Genomic DNA, 21,763 nt, shown 5'->3' with positions numbered 1-21,763 from the left:
ACTCGAGGATCTGCCTGTCTCTGCCTCTGGAATGCTGGGATCAAAGGCGTGCCCTGCCACACTGGACTTGTTTCTTGTTTTAAAGGGATTTATTTATTTTTAATTTTATGAATTTTTTTTTGCCTGTATGTATTTTTCCCTTGGAGGGCAGAGCCACTGGAACAGAAGTTATAGATGGTTGTGAGCCACTGTGTGGGTGATGGGGCCAGAACTCGGATCTTCTGCAAGAGTAGCCAGTGATTTAACTACTGAGCCATCTCCCCAGACCCTGTTGTTTGTTTTCTGAGAAAAGGCTTTGCTATGTAATCCTTACTGGCCTTAAATTCACTCTGTAGCCAGACTGGCCTTGAACGTGTGCCTGTCCTTCTGCTTTAGCCTCCAAAATGCTAGGTTTACTGTTGCGCACCACGCAGCTTTTTTTTTTTCTTACTGTTCTGGGAGTGGGTCCCAGTACCCTTGTGCATGTCCCAATACCAGGTTCCTGCTGAGCCACATCCTAGCCCCAAAGTCTATTCCTTTCCTATTACGTTAATCTGTGTATGTATGTGTGTGCATGTGCATGCACATATACAGGGAGGAGGTCAGAGGACAAATTGCAGGGTCCCAGGAATCCTTAGATCATTGGGTTGGGACAGCTGTGCTTTCATACTGAACCATCTCGCTGGCCCCCACAGTCTGGTCTTAGGTGCTGTCCCGGAGTCACTATTAGTTGTGACTTTTGCATGATGTCCAGCAGACATGAACAAAAGCTGAGTCATGTGTGAGAGAAGACGGCCGTGTCCTCTCACACTCCAGCCATTGGCTGGAAGGGTACCTGCGACTGTCCCTGGGCTAGGGTTCTTCTGCCATCCTGTTAGCCTGTGCACATGGCTGGGACTGGCTGTGGTTGTGAAGACTGCTCTCTCATCACCATGGACCTCCCTGGTGATTCATGCCATTCTCCAATGCTCAGAGTGGCAGACTGCGCTGGTTCCACTCAGTGGCCTAGGACTTTCCCAGGCACAATTCCTGTTTGCAGAGCAAGCTCCCGACATACTTTTGGCACGGAAGACAGACTGCTCAGGAGGGAGGGGATTGCTGTGGGACTGTAACATTTTCCTGAGAAACAAGTGACCGTTTCTTGCCAGGCAGGAAATGTTTGATGTCCTAGCTATGTTCCTTCTACATCATAGCCTCCTGACCCATGTCTGATTCTTCCTTGTTCCTTGTCTGCTCTTCCCAGGCACACAGGCATTTGGAAGATGCTCCTAGCGGCAATGTGCTTGGCCCTTCTGGGCTGCCTACAGGCGCAGGAACTCAAGGGTCATGTTTCCATAATCCTGCTGGGAGCAACCGGGGACCTAGCTAAAAAGTACCTGTGGCAGGGACTGTTTCAGCTATACCTGGATGAGGCTGGGAAGGGCCACAGTTTCAGCTTCCACGGTGCTGCCCTGACAGCCCCCCAGCAAGGCCAGAAGCTCATGGACAAGGTCTTGGAATCCCTCTCCTGTCCCAAGGACTTGGTACCCAGTCGCTGTGATGAACTCAAGGGTCAGTTTCTACAGCTGAGCCAATACCGCCAGCTGAAGACAGTGGAGGACTATCAGACCCTCAACAAGGATATTGAGACCCAGGTCCAGCAGGATGGGCTCTGGGAGGCAGGCAGGATCTTCTACTTCAGTGTGCCGCCCTTTGCCTACGCAGACATTGCCCGTAACATCAACAGCAGCTGCCGACCACACCCAGGTGCCTGGCTACGGGTTGTTTTTGAAAAACCCTTTGGCCATGACCACCTCTCAGCCCAGCAGCTGGCTTCAGAACTTGGGAGCTTTTTCCAGGAGGAGGAGATGTACCGTGTGGATCATTACCTCGGCAAGCAGGTGAGCTGCAGCTTGGAGCCTGGCATGGCTGTGCTAGGTGGTGTACCATGGCTCAGTCACGAGGAACTCACTGCCGAATGGAAAACTGAGCTGGAGAGTGTTAGGAACCCTCGGCCTCCATGGTCTTCCTGAAGGAAGACCGGAAAGGTAGAAGTTGAGGAAATGGGTGGAATAGCAGGCAGGACCAGTCTCTATATCCTCATCTGGGCTTCCCAGTGAGAGGGTATGTACTCTGAGTCCTCCATGTTGATCTGCCTTCTCCACAGAAGTGGTCCAGGGACTCTGATGTGTGGCTATGGCTTTCATTCGGGAATGTTGTGGGACTTAGAATTAGCTTTTCAAATCCCTTACCTGTCTGCCTTTTTAAAATAAAAATATTTTTTTTTCATCTTGAATGCTGTCTTGAGGCAAAAGGCTGATAACAGCTTAGAACTGAATAAGGAAAGCAGTGTTCACCAAAGCCTGGGAAACAGGAGCGTAGGACGACCTCCTGGAAGGCACAGGTCAAGACCAGTTCCCTTTGCACGGGCCTCAGGGCTGGGCACTCTGGGCTCATCAGGGCCAGCACCCCCCAACAGAGAGTGCACTGTACCCGTGCTCTTTGGTACCCAGACTGCTGAGCTGGGCCGCGTACTGGGCAGGGAGGCGACTGCCTGGACAGGTATTTTGCTTCCCATCCAGTCCTTTGCATTTGTCACGGTTATAGTCTCAAGACCAGGACCAGCTTTGCTAAGGGTTTATTGGCCTGGAAATAAAAGGAAACAATATTAAATGTATACAGTTTGGAGTTTTTCATATTACAATTTTGTCACTAAACTATTTTATTAAAAGTTGATAGTCTTAAAAGATAGGGATTTTTTTCTGTCCTTTTTTTTTTTTTTCATTTTCGTTGTACTGCATATTAAACCTAGGGTCTCCTGCACGTGAGGCAATCACCCTACACTGAGCCGTAGCCACAGGAAAATAGTCAATTTAAAACATGTTCTTTCTTAGCCAGAAACTGTTTAGGTCATTTTGTCTAGAGTATCTCACTGAGCTGTGAGACCTGAGGTCTAGGAGCCATTGTCCACAGAGTGTTTTTAAGTGGAGAGGGCTGGGGCTCGAGGGCTCTTCCTTTACCTAAAAGAACCTGGGATGACCAGTCTCCCTCCCTGACAGGCGGTGGCTCAGATCCTGCCCTTCCGAGATCAGAACCGCAAGGCCTTGGATGGCCTCTGGAACAGGCACCATGTGGAGCGGGTGGAGATCATCTTGAAGGAGACCATAGATGCGGAAGGTGCGTGAGAGTCCTGGCACTCCTTGCCTGCCTGGTGTTTGGTGGCATTCCAGGCCCTGCAGTCTGGAGTATCAGCCAGGTCTTTGCACCACGGCAAGCTCAGCTTGGAGGGAGGGTTTCTGTTAGTATGTGACCTCCTTCCAGTATGTCTCCCTACTGCGTGCTGCACTTTTTACTCGGCCAATCCGCAGGGTGTCTAGTGGTAAAGCCCAACTTGTCATTGATGCCAAAGGGGGCATTTGGTCCAGTGACATGCACCTGGTGGAGACGTTTGAAACGGCCGACAAGTAGTGCTGGAGGTTACCCCAGGAATGTTTTAGTGTGTGTGAGTGTGTGTGTGTGAGTGTGTATGTGTATGTATATGTGTGTGTATGTAGTTTTGAGATAGGTTCTCTTATAGCCCAGGCTGGACTCAAAATCGCTACATGGCCAGTAATGACCTTGAGCTTATGATCCTCTGGCCTCTCTGTCCCGGGGACTGCACTCTAGTGTAATGGCGGCCATTGCAGTTGTGAGGCTTGATTCTTATGTGGGTGATGCTGCTACCTGGGGGATGGCAGCTCTCCTATGCCCTCCTGTCTCTCTCAAGTGATCGCTAGCACCCTTGCTCGTTCTCTGGGAGGCCTTCACGGGCCACTCCCTCCCAAAGCCACAGGCTTCCCTTGCTCTCTGTGGAGCCCTTCCTGGCCTGGGCTGGCTTTCCTATCTCTCACATGTGATTATAGGTGCCAAGAGGGCGCCTGTCTTACGAAGTGCTGTACAAACGGTATCAGTCCAGGGTCGGGAGGCAGAGTACTGGGCTCGTCTCTGCCTCTAGCTTAGTATCTTCAGTGTGTCACTTTTCCATCTCTGGCAGGAGTAGGTTTTTTGGGTGATGACAGGTAAGGTTCCTTTGAGTTATGGCATTCTGCAATGTAGGTTAAAAATGTTTAGATGTGTGTGTGTGCGTGCACATGCACATGTGTCATGTGATCTTGTGGAGGTTAGAGGACAATCTTTGGAGTTAGCTCTTTCCTAACAAGTGGCTCCTGGTTATTGAACTCAGATCATCGGCTTGATGGCAACACATTTACTCAACAGGCCATGTTTCTTGTCCTGTTATTACAATTAAAACTATTTTTTTAGATTTATTTCATGTCTTATGTGTATTAGTGTTTTTCCTGAAAGTACTTGTGTACCAGGTACTCACCTAGTGCCCGGGAGGTCAGAAGAGAACACTGGATCTCCTGGGACTGGAGTTGCAGACAGTTGTGAGTCACCCTGTGGGTGCCGGGCATTGGATGCAGTTGCTCTATAAGTGCTTTAACCCCCGAGCCATCTCTCAGGCCTCTGTTATTGCGGTTTTGATTGCGCTTACAACATTGGCTCTTTTACCCCCATCCCACCCCCATTAAATAGTAATAATTTAAGAAGCTAACTGTTACTATGTCCCCAGTAGCCATATTAGGTGGGGACAATTACTGACCCTCTCTAAAAGAATCAGTATGGTACTGTGTCCAAAATCCTCGGCTGGAGTGAAGGAGACCGCTCTTAGGCCAGCTGTGCGGCTTCACCTCTCACGCGTGGCACCACTGCACAGTGTCACCGTCCCACGCAGATGTACGCCTGCCTTCTGCAGCTGCAGGAATCCCCAGAGGCCACCCCCCTTTCCACCCCAAAGTGTGACCTGGCTAGAGCAGAGCCCCCCAGGCTTCTGGCCCAATGATGGCTGTCTGTCCTTCCTCTCCTCCACCTGTACTTTATGCTTTGTCTTTCTCTTCCCCCTGGCAACTTCTCTCCTTTCTCTTGATGTGTGTACTTAGCACTGAAGCTCTGGGCAGGGTGGTAGGGTCTCTGAGAGTATGAGACCCAGGCCAGGGTCGGGGTGAAAAACTCCAATGTAGAGGCCACAGGCAAACTGGGAAGCAGGTGTGGAGTGAGGGGCAGGAGGCTCGGCAGGGCTTGGCAGGCCTCTCTCTGTCAGGAGGTAGTGATCTATGCCCTCCAGGATCCACGGCAGAGAACGGGTACAGCCCCTTCTCATGATTTTACATGGGTCTCAGGCAGTGTTGGGAACCCTTTCAGGTGCCTGATGTCCACGGAGAGTGAGTGCGGGACCTTGTCCTTGCTTCATCTGCAGAGAGCTGGCACTGAATGAGGGCTTGGATCTGACGGGTGGTACAGCGGCCACTCCTGAGCCAACCAGCGGGGGGTGTCCACTTCTTTCTGCTGTCCGGACTCCGTCTGTTCCCACCAAGGCAGGGAGAGAGGGTCTTGCTCCCTCTCCCTGGGGTTCTTCCCTGTGCTCGCCATGGGGCATGGAAGAATCCAGTGTGCAGTTGTCTGTGGTCCTTCACGTATTGCACACCCTCTATGGATTCTTTTTGAGGATTCTGTGGAGACTGTGACCAGGCAGACTATAGCACTACAAAGGTGCCTTTGGAAGTTACAGAGTGGAAGCTGGCAGACAGATAGACAGACAGGTGGACTTAGTGAGGCCAGCCTGTAGCAGTGAGAGCATGGGTCTGAACAGCAGCTGCTACCAGGGTGGCTGTGCCCAGAGACAGACCAGGGGCTGGCTACAAGGCTCCTGTAGCAAGTAGTTTGACTATTCCTATACCTCCAGGATGGTGCTGTCCCATGTAGTGGGAGGACAGGCAGCCAGGCCATGTGTGTGTGTGTGTGTGTGTGTGTGTCTGTCCCAAAGTGTAGCCTAGGCTGGCCTCCATCTTCCAATATAGCTCAGGTTGGCCTTGAACTCACAGAAATACTCCCGCCCTGATCCCAGACTCCCAAGTGCTGGGGTCACAAACACAAACTACCACTTATGATTCCCCTTTTCTAATGTTTGTTTTTGACCCAGCTGCCCAGCAGGACAACTGCTCTGCTGTGGTTTGGGTCTCTCTAGTCTAGGCACTGGTCCAGAGCAGCCAATAATGGGAAACTGTGCTACCAGACCCTCAGTCCCAGTAGGAGGGCCTCTGTTGCAGGCCATGTTGGCACTAGATTGAGCAAACATGACTGCTGGGCAGGCGAGTCTGGTTGGCATCCTGAGGAGTGCGCTGCAGAGGCTGCAGGCCCAGTCCTCTCCCATCTACCTGACAGGAGCTGTAGCTCTGCCCGTGCCAGCACCTGGGTGACAATGGATGAGGGCCACTCCTGTGGGCCTCAGCCTGGGCTGAGTGTTTCCAAGGCTGAATTCTGAGCCCTGCAGTCTGAATTGCAAGGGAGAAGACCAAGGTCACAAGCCATTTCCCCTCCCTCTTCCCCCACCCCTACCTGCTCGTGTTCTGCTTCTACCTAGGGGTAGATGCTGGGGCTCTAAACTGTACCCTGCATTCTGGAGAGGCAGGGGTGCTCTCTGAGCCTGTCATTTCCTGCCCCCGCCCCTGCTCTGTGGCAGCCCTGGGAAAGGGACTTTTGAACTGCAAGGTCGTTTGGCTCTTTCTCTCCCACCCCCATCCACCTGGGTGGCCGCAGTCTCTCCAGCTCCCTCCCCTCCACGGCTTCTGCTTCTGCCGCAGCCTTTGGCTCAGTGGAGCTTGCTGCAGAGGCTGCTGCAGAGGCTGGGGGCACACTGGAGGAGGAAGGAAGAAGCCATCCTTCAGGCCAGCAGCAACCCCCCCTGGCAGTGTCTGACCTGGGTTCTCCCCACAGGAGACCCGAGGTCCCTCGGTGGGGTCTTCAGACGCAGCAGCATGGGCTAAGGAAGTGACCTTGGTCACTTGCTGCATTGAAGCAATGAGTCCAGAAGACTGTGCAGACAGAGAAATCGGGTCTGTAATGACAGAGGTTCAGCAGTCTATGTTCTGGGGTTTGAACCCAAGCTTTTATCCATGTGTTCCTCAGCCTCTCCGTGCCCAGGCTCTCCAGAGTTGGCCTCCCTCACTACCCTGTACTCTGGACACTCCCTACCAATTCAGTTCCCTCTGCACAAAGAGTTGATTGGAAAATGGGAGTAGGGAAGCGGGGGAGGGGCACTCCCCGAGACTGCCCCTGGTGAGGAGTGTGCTATCCAGGCATTGGGGAAAGGCATGTTCACCCCTGGGGGTTAGGATGGCTGCCCACTGCCTCTCACCAAGGGACCCAAACAACCAGGCTCCTCCCAGGTGACACCAGCTGTCCTGGCTTCCTTCTGCCCATGTGACATAAGGTGCTGGGCACTTGCTCAGCAGAGCAGCGTCCCTTCCAAGCCATCTGCTGTGCTGTCTGCAGGGTGAGCTGGGGTAGCTGCAGCTAGCTCCATACCCAGAGCCAGGGAGAGAGAGGAGGGAGGGAGAGAGAGAGAGAGAGAGAGAGAGAGAGAGAGAGAGAGAGAGCGCCAGCCAGCCAGCAGTCAGTGTCTCCCCTCGGTTCTCACCTTCCTTATTTTTAGTGATCCCAGAAGACATTGGTAGGAACTGCAGCTAACTTTTGGTTGTTTTCTCCTCTTTGTTTTGTTAATTAATTAATTAATTAATTAATTTTTGGGTCTGGGAACCCAGGTCTCCCACAGCACAGAAACATGGGAGACGGTTACTGGCTCAGTTGGAGAGAAGTGACTCTTGGTTCAACTTGTAAAGAGTGAAAGCCGCCCTAGGCACTCTCTGGGTGATTTTCTGTGTTAAATTAGATAATGACCGTGGTTGTACTCAACAAATAGAGATTCCCTCCAAGTTCACAAAGGATGATCTTAAAATGCCTGTTCCAACCAATGCTGGCTTAGCGTGTGGTCTGTAACTGGTCTACAATACTCTTCCTGCTTTCTTAAACCTCCCATCCATATCTCCATGTATTGACAATCTGCATAATATATTTTTAACAGATCTATATTTTTGTTCAGTTCTATTTATATCACAGAATATGCAGTATAAATTCTATAACTAGGCATTTTGGCTGTTTCCAGTTTTTGCTATTTTAGGTAGTACTTTCTGAAATTTTTTTTTTGAGATCAAGTCCACATTCTGTAAAATTTATCATTTAAAGTTCGTGACTCAGTGTGTTTTAGCGCTTTTGCAATATCTACTTCTAGAACATTCATGGATCATTAACTTTTACCCCTCTTGCATATTTCTACAGTGGAGTCACTGGGCCAAAGATAACAAGCAGTTCCGAGCAGTCTTCTGTCTTTTAGATAAACAAGATAGCAGAGGGCAAAGCCACGGTCCACCCTGGACTCGCACAGCTACGAGATGAGTACACGGGGTCTTCTAGTTGGCCAAACTGCTTGCACTTCCTCTTTTCTACACTCTGAATTTTAGCTTGCAACCTTTAACCTAGAAAAGAATGTGCAAAGCCAGTAGAGACTCCCTTTAGGAAAAACAAATCAGTTCCGACAGCTGACAGGTCTTGGACTAAGTCAGCACACTGAGTATGGTGAGAGCGAGCCAGCGCCAGCACCTGGCAGTCCGCGCTGCCACTCAGCCTCTGGTCCCGCCCACTCAGCGGCTCAGCCTCTGGTCCCACCCACTCTGCCGATCAACCGCTGACCCCGCCCACCCTGCCGCTCAGCCGCTGAGCCCTGTGCACAGCCTCTTTCTCCTTCACGCGTGGCCCAGGCTACAGCCCTGGTTCTTTATAGATCAGGTTGGGAGCAAAACCCATAAATCCACGGGCTGTGCTAAATACAGGCACACTCCCAGAGCTTGAAATGAAGAAGTAAAGGAAGCACTCTCTAGTCAGCAGGTAGTAACCCCCAGGCATGCAATCTCCCCAGAATGAAGGAGTGGGTGGATAAAAATAGGAAGAGAGCCACTCGGGGATTTAGGAAATTAATGAATAGTAAGCAGATAGCGGGCTTTTAAGGACTCTGGTGCCCTCTCTCCATCAAAAATTCATCTGTTCTTAAAGCCGTAATTGTCCTCTCTTTGCTTAAATCTGCTCTAACCCATTGATTTTTATCAAGTATGGGTTTTCACATTTGAGCATCCCTGAAGCTGAGTTTGCTGTCCAGAGTACCAGGCTGAGCCAGCAGCCCGCTTCTTCCTGAAGTTATAATTAGCCACGTCGCTTCACCTCTTGCCTCCAGTGACCTTTTGGGGACTCCACCATGTGTCCCATGAGGTCTCCTCTGAATCCGATTTCAAATGGACACCATCAAGGTGTACTCACACTTTCCTCATGAAATGCCAACTGCTCGTAAAAAGAAACATTTATTTTTATTTTATGTGTATGGGTATCTTGCTTGAATGTATGTCTGTGTACCACATGAGTGCCTGGTGCCCATAGTAGTCAGAAGACAGTATCTCACCCCCTGGACCTGGAGTTACAGATGGTTGTGAGCCACCATGTGGTGTTGGGAACAGAACCCTGGTCCTCTCTGTAAGGGCAACAAATGCTGAGATAGAAATATATATATATGTACACATACACACACACATATATATATATGTCCCATATATACACATGTATACATATATATACCATATCTATATATGTGGTATATATATATATATATATATATATATATATATATATATATATACCAAATATGTGTGTGTGTGTGTGTATGCTGTCTTAGTTAGGGTTTTACTGCTGTGAAAAGACACCATGACCAAGGCAACTCTTATAAGGATAACATTCAATTGGGGCTGACTTACAGGCTCAGAGACTTAGTCCATTATCATCAAGGAAAGAACATGGCAGTGTCCAGGAAGGCATGGTGCAAGAGGAGCTGAGAGTTCTACATCTTATTCTGAGGGCTGCTAGCAGAATACTGACTTCTGGGTAGTTAAGAAGAAGGCCTTAAAGCCCACACCCACAGTGACACAGCTACTCCAACAAGGCTATGCCTCCTAATAGTTCCACTTGGGCCAAGCATATATAAATCATCACATATACCATATATATATATTTTTTTTTTCCTGAGACAGAGTCTCACTATGTAGCTCTTGCTGATCTGGAACTTTCTCTGTAGACCAGACTGGCCTTGTACATACCAAGATCTACCTGCCTCTGCCTCCCAAGTGCTGGGATTAAAGGCGTGCACCACATGCCTGGCTCTATTTCATTTTTAGTTGTACTGCATGTGTGTGTTTGTATGTATGAGTGCAGTATCAGTGTGGCCAGATGAGGGCTTCAGATGCCCTGGAGCTGGAGTTACAGGTAGTTGAGGGTGTGGGAACTGAACTCAGATCTTCTGGAAGAGTGGCAAGTGCTCTCAACCGCTGACCCATCTCTCCAGTGCCCCTCCCACACTGCCTGTTAAATTTCCCTTATTTCCTGATAGCCATCACATCTGTCCAGCGAGGCAGGTGCTGAAGACTCAGGATGCCTGCTCAGAACACGCATGCTCAGCTCACAAGTCTAAGCTAGGATCATCCCTCATTTATCTGCTTGGGATTAAATAGTAACAGGATTCCTGATAAAATAATGCTTAGGAAACAGGTGCAAGGTGAATGAGCTATGCAATAAGAAATACCAACAGTTTTTATTTCAGTTTTTTATTTTTCCCTCCTGGGAATGAGCCCAGAGCCTTAAGCATGATAAATAAGAATTCTACCAGCACACCCCACCTGAGCTCTTGCAAGTTCTGTTCTTCAAGACTTCTATCTAGTACAATTAATTAATTACTTTCTTATTTATTATGTGCATGTATGGGGTGTGCACGCCATGATACCCGTGTGGAGGTCAGATGATAACCTGTGGTAACCGGTTCCTCTTTCCTGGTTATGGGACCTGCAGACTGAACCCCAGTTGTCAGGCTTTCGAGCAAGCACGTTTCCCTACTGGCTTATCCCTGCAGCCTCCCAGCAGAGGTTTAAAGGGGCTTTAGCATCTCCCGTGTTGGGTCGCCTTGGCCTCTATTCCATTTCCTGTCCTCTGTTGCTCTCAATATTGAGGGACTTACTTCTGTTTGTATGTTTGTACACTTTTGTGTGCACGTGCGTGTCGCACACACGTGTTTACATATGTGTTCTTGTGGGGAGCCAGGTTTCTTCCTGAAACATAGTCCACATTGTTAGTCTTGAGTTAGGGTCTCAGTATGGCCAGCCAGCTATTCCTGGGGCTGGAGTGCTGTCCTTAGTGCTGGCGTTCCAGGCGTGCACCGCCACAGCCAGCGTCTGACATGGGTGTTGGGGATATGAACGCATGACCAGCAAGTTGCTGACTGAGTCATCTCCCTGGTCTTTACTGTTGTTATGTGTGTCCATCTCCTGAAACGATATGCTGTCAGATCCCAGTGAGGAGCCACACGTTGTACATCAGCTTTTTGTTTGCTTGGGTTTTTTTGTTTTTTTGTTTTTTTTGTTTTTTTGTTTTTTTGTTTTTTTTTGTGCTGCTGAGGTTGGAGACCAGGGCCATGTGGTGCCAGGCAAGGCTCTGCTGCCAAGTCCCTCCTCAGCCTTCCTTCACCTCTTCATCCTGCCTCCCTTTGCAAACTTCAGGTCTCTTTTCTATTTTGCCTCTCCCAGTTCCTCCTCATCTCTAACTACTCTCTGCTGCATTGCTAACTTCAGTGATGGCTACTTACTTTGATTCTGCTCATGGGTACCAGTTTAGAGCCTCTTTCTCCATTATTTACCTCTGTGTGTGTGCGTGTGTGTGCACTCACGTGAGTGTATGTACATGTAAGCGCTGGTACCCTCAGTAGGAGCAGCAAGTGCTCTTAACTCCTGACTCATCTCTTCAGTCCCCATAGCCTCTCCAAATAAGTTCCTCCTTGATCAAAGCAATGCTGTCTCCCTGTGACCCGTGCCAGGATGCGTGGGCATCCATTCCTTCTGCTGTCTATTGTATCAAAGTGGTAATGTGTTAGGTACCCCGTACACAACAGCTTAGTCTCCACCATGGCCCTCAGGTACAGATGTGAATGCAGCATGAAGTGGGTCAGAGAGGGCAGGTCTGTAGTATTGGAGGCCAGAGCTCCTAGGTTCTCAGGGCGCACAGGGATTAGTTAGCTACACTGTAGCACACATGGCAAAGCATTTGGTAAGTGAATGGTCTTTGTGCCGTGCTGTCAGGTTTGATGTGTGACTGAGGTGGCGACTGGGCTTGGTGTTTGCAAGTTGGGACCTCCAAGCCCATGACGAGGGTAGAGGTATATCTGAGTCCTGTGCTTTGATGCTTGTGTCTGTGTGGGAGTCAGGGATAATCAGAGCTCCTATGCTTTGGTCCTGGCCCTGGTCACACGACTCCTTCCCAGCTAGAACAGGGGCAAGCAGATACTGTCCATGTCAGACCTTCATGGTTCGAGAGTGACATATGTCAGGTGCTTGATGGTGTCCCAGGTCCCAGGTGGCAAGCTTTGGGCTTGGTGTTCCTAGACACAACCCTCACCGTCACACTGGCCCACCTGCCAGCCAGCCGTCTCCACCTGGATGTCTGCAACATTGTAACACATGCATGGTTTCCCTTCAAGCGTTTGTTCCCTGCCTGTCCTCCATCTCTGAGTGTTAGGGATGAAACTGCTCTGGACCAGTTTCAGAGTCTGCCGCTGCTCCCTCCTTTCCTTTTGCTGTTGTCACCCTCTCCTCTTTGGTTGGCAAATCCAGTCAGCTGAAAAGACTCTGACTCCCCAGCCACTGGCTCTAGCGGGAGCCTGGCCATCCCTGCCACCTCTTCCTGCCTCTACAGCCTCACAACACAGCAGGCCAGGATCCTGCTCCCCTGTGGACATCCAGGGGCTTCCCTTGGAGCCCTGGCACTGTACCTTAACCTCACCCCACAGGTTGCCAGCTCCCCTCCACCATCTCCTCTTGCTTCCCTGTCCAGCCCCAGCAGACCCTGTTTCTCCTACCCCAGGTCTCTTCATCTGCAATGCCGTTGGTCTCGAAGGAGCCTTGCATGACCCTCTGACACATCTCACAGGTTTTCCTGTCCCCTTTCCTCTTTCCTTTCCATTTTGTTGTACCTTGGCTAGGTATACTCTTGCACTGGGCCATGGGGTGGTGTTTTTAGCTCTGTTTAGCGGTAGGACATCCAAGCCAGTCAACAAAGTAGCCCTCATTAGGAGGTGGCTGTCAGAGCCAGCACCCAGCCTCTCCGGGCTGTCCTACCCGATTCTCACCTTGATCAGGTAGCTTTCCCTGCTGGCCTGTGCCCAGGGAGGGAGAAGGCAGGGCAAGGAAGCTGGCCAAGGTCCAGATATGTTTCTTCCTAGGCCTGAGACTAGGACCTCCCCAAGCACATTCCTGTAAGGCCTGACGGGATGATCAATCCCTTCTCCTAGAATACTTGTAGATGAAGGGCGGTCGGTCCAACCGTCCCCTTTCCTGTGTCATGTGAGGCTTGCTGTGGCACACCTTGTCATAGGTTCGTTAGATGGAAGAATGAGGATGCCAGGGCAGTGATGGGGTAGCATCCCGGGGACCCTCTGACGGCCCTCGTGTCACTCAGGTCGGGCCAGTTTCTATGAGGAGTATGGCGTCATCCGTGACACGCTGCAGAACCACCTGACTGAGATCCTCACGCTGGTGGCCATGGAACTGCCTCTCAACATCAGCAGCTCAGCCGCCGTGCTCCAGCATAAGCTCTGGGCCTTCCAGGCCCTGCGGGGGCTGCAGAAGAGCAGTGCCATCCTGGGCCAGTACCAGGCCTACAGCGGACAGGTGCGCCGAGAGCTGCAGAAGCCAGACGGCTTCCAGAGCCTGACACCAACCTTCGCAGGTAGGCACCGGAGCTGGTGTCTGTGGGGCCACCAGCAGCTGGAGGCCACTGGTCCACCAAGTGCCCTTTGCAGTGTGGGACTCCGGGAGATCTTTTCACCTCCTAGGCCTGTTGCCAGCTTAAAGCTGCAGGTCACCTACCTCAGGCTCCATGCAGTCCCAGGAAATCTGTGGGACTCGGATAGGAACCACCTTCGTGGTGGGCTGTGTTTGTCACTTCTATGATGAGGCACAGAGTTCTACCCAGCCACAGCCAAGGAATGGTCCTGTGGAGAGACACCACATTGGCCATCAGATACCTGCTAGAGCTACCTGGAAGGTCCCAGGAGGATTTAGGGAGAATGGCTGGCTGTTAGAAGGCAGAGACAGGGCATGGCCATCTAGAGTCCATTTGATGTGGCAGACAGTGTATGTGCCTCACCTTAGTCCCAACACACCCACAAGGCAAGTATAGTCATTGTCCTTGTATGTGAAGGCACAGAGGCAAGGCTTGACTCTGTGTGTCATGGCTCCTATGACTGTTGCCTAAACACACGTGCACATGTTACCCCACCCCACGGACTACTTCATCTCCTCCCCACCCACCTGGTCTCCCCTCATGCTTGCCCTTGTTTTGGCATCCTGGGGGCTTCACACCAAGAGAACTGCCCTTCCTCAGGACAGTGCCCTTACCCATCAAGGCCCAACATGCCTCCCACCACTTCTGCCCCACCACAGAACTTCCCATGGCAGGCAGGCAGGCAGGCACCCAGCCTGGTTAGACCAGAGGGTCTCGGAGGGACCTCAGAGTGCTGGTGTTCTGCTGTAGAATTAGCCCCACAAGCTGTTTCCAGCCCTGCCTGAGAAGAGGCAGGGAACGCTGAAGGCAAAGCAAGACAGGGCTTGCTCGGCAGGGCTGCCAGGTGCAAGGTGGGCTGCAAAGCTCACTCTCAGGCTGTGATGTCACTCTCAGGCTGTGATGTCTGCTCTTTCCCCACCTCAGGTGTCCTTGTCCACATCGACAACCTGCGCTGGGAGGGTGTCCCTTTCATCCTGATGTCTGGCAAGGCCTTGGATGAGAGAGTGGGCTATGTTCGGATTGTGTTTAAGAATCGGGCGTACTGCACCCAGAGCGAGAGACACTGGGTGCCGGAGCAGAGCCGGTGCCTGCCCCAGCAGATTATCTTCTACATTGGACACGGTGAGCTGGGCCACCCTGCCATTCTGGTCAGCCGGAACCTGTTCAAACCCTCACTACCCACTCAGAAGTGGAAGGAGGTGCAGGACCAGCCTGGGCTCCGCCTGTTCGGCCGTCCTCTGTCTGATTACTACGCCTACAGGCCTGTGCGGGAGCAAGACGCCTACTCCACCCTCCTGTCGCACATCTTCCACTGCCGAAAGGAGTCCTTCATCACCACAGAGAACCTCTTGGCCTCCTGGGTCTTCTGGACCCCGTTACTGGACAGCCTGGCCTTTGAAGTTCCACGCCCATACCCAGGGGGAGCCGAGAATGGCCAGCTGCTGGACTTTGAGTTTAGCGGTGGTCAGCTGACCTTCTCCCAGCAGCAGCTGGAGGTGCTGATACCAGATCTAGGCTCAGTCCCAAAGCCCAGTGACTTCCAGGTCCTCGGGGCCCGGTATAGACAGAGCCCACTGATTACCGCCTGGCCAGAGGAGCTGATCTCTAAGCTGGCCAGTGACATTGAAGCCGCCGCGGTGCAGGCAGTACGGCACTTCGGCAAGTTCCACCTGGCACTGTCAGGTGGTTCGAGCCCCATAGCTCTCTTCCAGCAGCTGGCCACAGGACATTACAGCTTCCCCTGGGCCCACACACACCTCTGGCTGGTTGATGAGCGTTGTGTCCCTCTCTCAGATCCAGACTCCAACTTCCAGGGCCTGCAGGCTCACCTGCTACAGCACGTCAGGGTACCCTACTACAACATCCACCCGATGCCAGTGCACCTGCACCAGCGGCTCTGTGCCGAGGAGGACCAGGGAGCTCAGACCTATGCCAGTGAGATCTCAGCCCTGGTGGCCAACAGCAGCTTCGACCTGGTGCTCCTGGGCATGGGCACCGACGGGCACACAGCTTCTCTGTTCCCACAGTCCCCCACAGGCCTGGATGGTGATCAGCTGGTGGTGCTGACGGAGAGCCCGTTCAGGCCACACCAACGCATGAGCCTCAGCCTGCCCCTCATCAACCGAGCCAAGAAGGTAGCTGTCCTGGTCATGGGCAGGACAAAACGTGAGATCACAACGTTGGTGAGCCGCGTGGGCCATGAACCCAAGAAGTGGCCCATCTCAGGTGTGGTGCCTCTTTCTGGGCAGCTGGTTTGGTACATGGATTACGAGGCCTTTCTGGGATGACAGTACCATCCTGGTCTTAGTCACTCTCAGCCTTCCTCTTTAGCTGCCCACTGTGCCTCAGCTGTGTGGAGCCTGGTACCAGAGTCAGGCCCCAGAGAAGGGAGGACAAAACTCTGTGCCGACTTCCTGGACCCACTGGTTCTCGGGAATTTCGGTGCCTGCACATGGAAACAAGGTAGAGCTCTGGCCTCAAAACCCAGATAGGAGAGGGACTAAGGCCTCCAGCAGTTACACACCAGTAGCTACAACACACAGTAAGACTGGGCGAAGGCTCCACGCTAAAGAACCAAAGTGGCCTGCCAAGACTGGCCTGCGATCTTCAAACTGGTTTCTGTGGAAAGAGGGGCCAGTGTTGATGGGGAGCAGGGTGCAGAGACTCCTGGTGAATGTCTTGCTCTGAGCCAGGCCAGCAGAGTAGACACAATCCTGAGCCTGCACCGGGCGCCTTGCCTCTTCTGGTATCCCATCATCCCTCTGTGCACCTAGCTGAGATCCAGCGCTCCTCCGGGCAGCTTCTGTCTACTCTGGGAGGACACCCACTGTCCTCAGTATTCCCCATTACCCCTCAGCCTCTCCCTCTCTACAGACACAGACACTGCCACGTCAGAAGTTCCCCCAGATCTAGAGACCGGGGCTCCCTTTCCCACTAAGAACTGTTATGCTGTCATTGGGCTGTCGGGCATCTCTGATCTATCTAGACGGGAGGGCTCTGTCTGCTCCTGGGTCGGGGGTGACTCCAGATCACAGCCTCTTTCTAGGGCTTATGTGGCCAATTGCCAGCATCAGGGCAGACTGCAGCTAGCCCTCCTCACACTACCTCTCTCTGGCTTCAAGTCTGGCAGCAGCCCCTCCTCTGCCGGGCATCTCCACCATTCTTACTGACGAACCTGGTACCACTGGGAACACTACAGGCAGCTCCTAACTTCAGTCCCCTCCAGGGCCAACAACATAAACATTTCAGGGCACATACAGTTTTCATTTAGGCCTCCTGCTGAGTCATGTGAACAAGGGAAGGCCCAGAAGGGTTAGGATGGCCCGTCCTCACAGTTACCTATGTGTCAGTCACAGAGTCTCCGTGTCTTTCAGAATTTTCCCATAGAGAGGTTTCCTGTGATGAGGAGCGTCAGGAAATCTGTTTCTCTCCTTTTATTTGATTGTACTTTCTCCCAGACAGCACATGGAAAAGAATTCTTGCTTTCACTAGAGATGTGTGCATAGAGTGTAGCCTGAGCTGAGGGCTCTGTATGAAAGGCACTCTTGTTGAAATTCTGCTTACTCTGACCTCCAGTGACCCAGACTGACAGAACACCTCTATTCCTTGGCAGAAAAGAGGAACGCCCTGGGGTCCTTTCCTGGCCTGCTTTGCTCAGGCTTGGATGCAGGTAGTCGCAGGTGAAGTTCCACCTTTAGCCATGTGGGGGAGCCCACGTGCCACCACTCACATTCCACCCAGGAGGCGGGTTTTAGTGCCAAACGTCTTTTCTTCGCTTTTCTTGCTCACTGCCTCTCAGGCGTCTTAGCCCAGTGCGTTTTCATCAGTTCTTAGGGACTCGGCCTTCTGCAGTTGCAACATCAGAGAGCAAGGGGCCTTGCATGCCTCAGGAGAGAGGGTGCCCAGGCTCTGTGTCACCATTCTGAATAACGGTGAGTCACTGCCCAGCCTGAGCCTAGAATGTCCCGTTCTTATCCAGATGAATGACTCGCCTCTGTCTGTGGGGAGTCTCTGCACAGGGGAGGCCAGTGTGGGGGAAATACCAAAGATCTCCTTTCCGGAAGCAAGCACAAATAAAATTTCATTGGAAAGGTTGGTGGGGGACATTGTCTGTGTTCTCTGGCATGCACCTGTGTGTGCCCTTTCCCTTTCTGCCCCGGGTTAGGAAGGAGTGATGTTCAGAGCCAGGACCACGGAAGATGCTGCTCTTCAGACTTTCTGAACCATCATCCACAGCCAGCAGGGCTTTACCAATCAGTCACATCTGTGTACGAATCTGTCTCAGGAAGGAGCTCTCAGCCTTAAGACCTGGGATACCCTCTATTTTTTTAAAAATTTTCATTAAAAAATTGTTGCTTGCAAACCACTTAACATTGAGTTGATAAACAGTGTGACGAATACAGCCTTTGCCAGCCTCCTGCCTGTCTGGAAGTGGGGATCTGAGGCTGGGAAGACAGGACAAGGTGTCCAGGTTCCTGGGGAAGGGAAGAGGGACATGTGGTCACTGTGTCTGGGACACAGCCTTCCCTCCCTGGATTCACTTCTGGCTCCCTTAGGGTCCCTGTAGCTGTGGCTTAGCACTGGCCTGCAGGCCGTAACCCTGGGCTGGCTCTGACCCCGCCTGGGATCTTCTAACTGCACCCTGCTCACTCCCTGTTGAAACAATGGAAGCAAAAGTCTGCACCTTGCCTGGTGGCTCTGTGGTCTCCCCACTGATGGGCAGATGCTAAATGCTATGCACAGGCACACCTTGTCCTGCCAATAGCCCAGTGTGCCACGTGGCAGGGCCTTAGTGACTGAAGATTTGAAACTGGGAAAATGTCCAGTGTTGTCCAGAAACTGTATGTTAGATTCTAGAAGCCATGCCAGCACCCTGTGGGGCCTGTTCCTTTCCAGGGGACCCATGAAGGGCTCACATGGCTGAGTCAGGTTCCTTGGGTAGGCCTGTGAGTCCACTATGGGAAGGACACAGGGGCATACAAATGGCAGAAGTTGTCCTCCTTGGGGCGACATGCCAGTTAGCATCTCCAGGCTAGATCCTGATTTCTAATTCCAGGCAAATGTTCCTGGTAACTGCACTTTAAGTAGTCCCATCTTGTTAATTTCTTGCTTCTTCTTCTTTTTTTTTTTAAATGATTTTAAAATTTTTATGTGCATGTTTGCCTGCCTATGTGTCTGTGTGAGGGTATCAGATGCCCTGGAACTGGAGTTACAGACAGTTGTGAGCTGCCATGTGGGTGCTGGGAATTGAACCCAGGTCCTCTGGAAGAGCAGCCAGTGCTCTTAACCACAGAGCCAGCTCTCCAGCCCCAATTTCCGGCTTACTATTGCTCTGGAGAAAATACTCTCTTCTCACTTTTGCTCCCCAAATTAGTGGAATCAGAGCTGCCTTCCACTTGGACTGATATCTTAGCGCTCTCCCAGGAGGGCCTCCTCCGCAGCCTGACAGGCCTTGAGCTCCCCCATGCTCTTTTGCCTTCTTTCTCTGACTCTGACAGAGAGTCGGGGGTGTGCCATGCAAAAGGGAATGAAGAAGCCTCCAGAAAACCCTCATGGGGTTACTTCTTAGAGCTTAATTTCCAGGAACCTTTTTTGGATTTTGTCTCCCGCGGAGTGTGCGAGCCCCTCAGAGCAGCTCTGCAGCAGATCCGCAGCTGCGTTTTCATCTTAGACAGCTGGCACCCCTGCAGGCCTCCGCTCACTACTAGAAAAATCACCTGGCAACATTCCAGGGAATGAGTCGTGGGTGGGGAAAGGAGAGCAGTACTGGTCAGCCCCTGCCTGCTCTGGGAATGACTGTCCAGGGGAGGGCTGCTGTCCCCAGGGGTCACAGGCTGCACAGGTCATGAGACTGCGAGCTGAACTGGAGAAAACAGGCCCATTTATCTGCCTTCTGCTCTCTTCTCCCCCAGCTCCCTGCCCTCCACAGTTCTGTACCAGCGTCTCAGCCCCCAAGGTCGTGCTGTGGCCCGGGACCTTGGTACTTGGCTCGTAGATTGGTTTGGCAGCTTATCCAGTGGGGGAAGATGGCGGGCAGGAGTTAGAACCCAACCTGAACTGGCAGTGAGTTGGGAGGCTCTGCGCTGTTCTGCCTGGGCTCATTTTAACTGTAGTATTTGGGGGTACCCGGCTGAAGATGAGATTCGTTCCTGGCACAGCCCTGCCTAAGCGTACCTTGAGCCCGTCAGCAGCCACAGTAGCTTAGCTGCGCAGTCTGCAGGTGCAGGAGAGTCAGCTCATACCTCATGCTGCATCCCATGTGGAGCAGAACTGGCCTCCAGGCATCAAAGGATTTCTTGCAAGGGTTTGGCCCCTGGAAGGGAGCAGGCATCAAACCAGAACATGTTCCTGGAAGATGCACGGGGCAGATGTCTTCCAGGAACATCGAATCCTGCCTTCTGCAAGCTCCTCACACCCACTGTAGGCTCCTCACACCTAGAGGTGGGTGTGAGGAACCCCAAGGATCTTTCAGCTTCTAGCTGAGCAAGGTGTCAATTCACCACTTCTGTCACAAGCACAAGACAGCCTGCCAAGGGATCCGAAGAGACTTCACTGTGATCTAGCAAGCCATGTGGGTAGTGATGGCTTGGATGTTTTGTACCTCCGGCCGATCAAGGTTGGGAGTATATTTATTTGCAGGTCCCAGAGGATGTCCACGTCTCTGTGTGACCATGGACAGGACCTCTGAATAATGACCCCTGTGTTCATTCTTTGACCTCAAGGGTGAGTTTGTTAAAGTCCTACGTTGCTTTGATGGCTTGGTGTTTTAAACGAACTCTATGCATCTTTTTCTGTCCCTTTCTATTGAGTGGCAATGTTTGTATTTGCTAGATGCTGTTGAGACAATTTGAACAGCCGAGAGTTTGCACCGAGAGTGTGGGTGTACACGGACACCACATGTGTCAGGATGCAGGTGTACATAGACACGGTGTTTGTCAGGGTGGTCCTTGGCCTCACAGAGGTCTGGAGGAGCTGTTTATTGTTGCGTTTTGTAAAAAGAGAAACCAGAGATATGTTTGGTGGGGACGAGGTATGGTGTGGGGGAAGGGGTGCCTCTGTGGGCCTGTGCTGAGGCATCCCTTCCCCTTGAGGTACCAGCCACACGACATAGGTATAGTATAGAGGAGAGTTTATTTAGGTCATGAGGGGGGGGTTGAGGGAGTAGAGACAGAGAAAGGCAGAGAGAGAAAGAGAGAGAGAGAGAGAGAGAGAGAGAGAAGAAGAAGAAGAAGAAGAAGAAGAAGAAGAAGAAGAAGAAGAAGAAGAAGAAGAAGGAGGAGGAGGAGGAGGAGGAGGAGGAGGAGGAGGAGGAGGAGGAGGAGGAGGAAGAAGAGGAGGAGAAGGAGGAGGAGAAGCCAGCCATGAGTACCTGGAGAGAGAGGGCGAGGGGAATGGGGAGAGAGGGAGAAGAGAAGAGAAGAGAAGAGGGTAAGGGAACAGGAGCAAGACTAGGAGAGGAGAGGGGAGGAGAGGAGAGGGGAGGGTAGAGGAGAGGAGAGGAGAGAAGAGAAGAGGAGAAAGGAAGAGAAGAGAGGAGAGGAGAAGAGAGAAGAGGAGAGGAGAAGAGAGAAGAGGAGAGGAGAAGAGAGAAGAGGAGAGGAGAAGAGAAGAAGAGAAAAGAGAAGAGAAGAGAAGAGGAGGAGAAGAAGAGAAGAGAAGAGAAGAGAAGAGAAGAGAAGAGAAGAGAAGAGAAGAGAAGAGAAGAGAAGAGAGCAAGAGAGAGAGGAGGGGACAAGCAGCCCCTTTTACAGTGAGTCAGGCATGCCTGGCTGTTGCTAGGTAACTGTGGGGCGGAGCCTAGACGAAATGCCAACAGTTATGATGCATTATGGGATTATAGCTCAACTGATGGCGCACATGCCTCATGTCCACAAAGCCCTGGGTTGCATTCCCAGTGTCTCATAAACAGGGAACGGTGGCACACACCTGTCATTGCAGCACGTGGGAGTTCAAGGTCTTCAGCTAATATCAAGCCAACCTAAGGTAGATGAGACCCCCTGGGGTT

General features: G+C 51.8%; 1 protein-coding gene across 5 annotated transcripts in view; it reads left to right on the top strand.

Moving 5' to 3' along the window:
• Window positions 1-18,130, top strand: part of H6pd (hexose-6-phosphate dehydrogenase (glucose 1-dehydrogenase)) — a 29,550-nt gene extending 11,420 nt beyond the window's left edge. For 2 of the 5 annotated variants that reach the window (NM_173371.4, NM_001291004.1), the window contains exons 2-5: window positions 1,223-1,859; window positions 3,018-3,135; window positions 13,432-13,701; window positions 14,683-18,130. In NM_173371.4, the coding sequence (NP_775547.2) occupies window positions 1,223-1,859; window positions 3,018-3,135; window positions 13,432-13,701; window positions 14,683-16,046 (2,389 nt within the window). In that variant the 3' untranslated portion in view covers window positions 16,047-18,130. Of the gene's footprint in view, window positions 1-1,222; window positions 1,860-3,017; window positions 3,136-11,682; window positions 12,904-13,431; window positions 13,702-14,682 lie in introns of those variants that run through there. The other 3 variants (XM_006538458.4, XM_006538459.4, XM_006538462.3) reach the window with 3 other exon arrangements.
• Window positions 18,131-21,763: the final 3,633 nt, after the last annotated feature.

Source organism: Mus musculus, chromosome 4 (genome assembly GCF_000001635.26).
Source record: "Mus musculus strain C57BL/6J chromosome 4, GRCm38.p6 C57BL/6J".
In the NCBI taxonomy this organism is placed as follows: Eukaryota; Metazoa; Chordata; class Mammalia; order Rodentia; family Muridae; genus Mus; species Mus musculus.
Note: the sequence above shows the minus strand (reverse complement) of the source record. Positions and strands in the feature narration are given on the sequence as shown.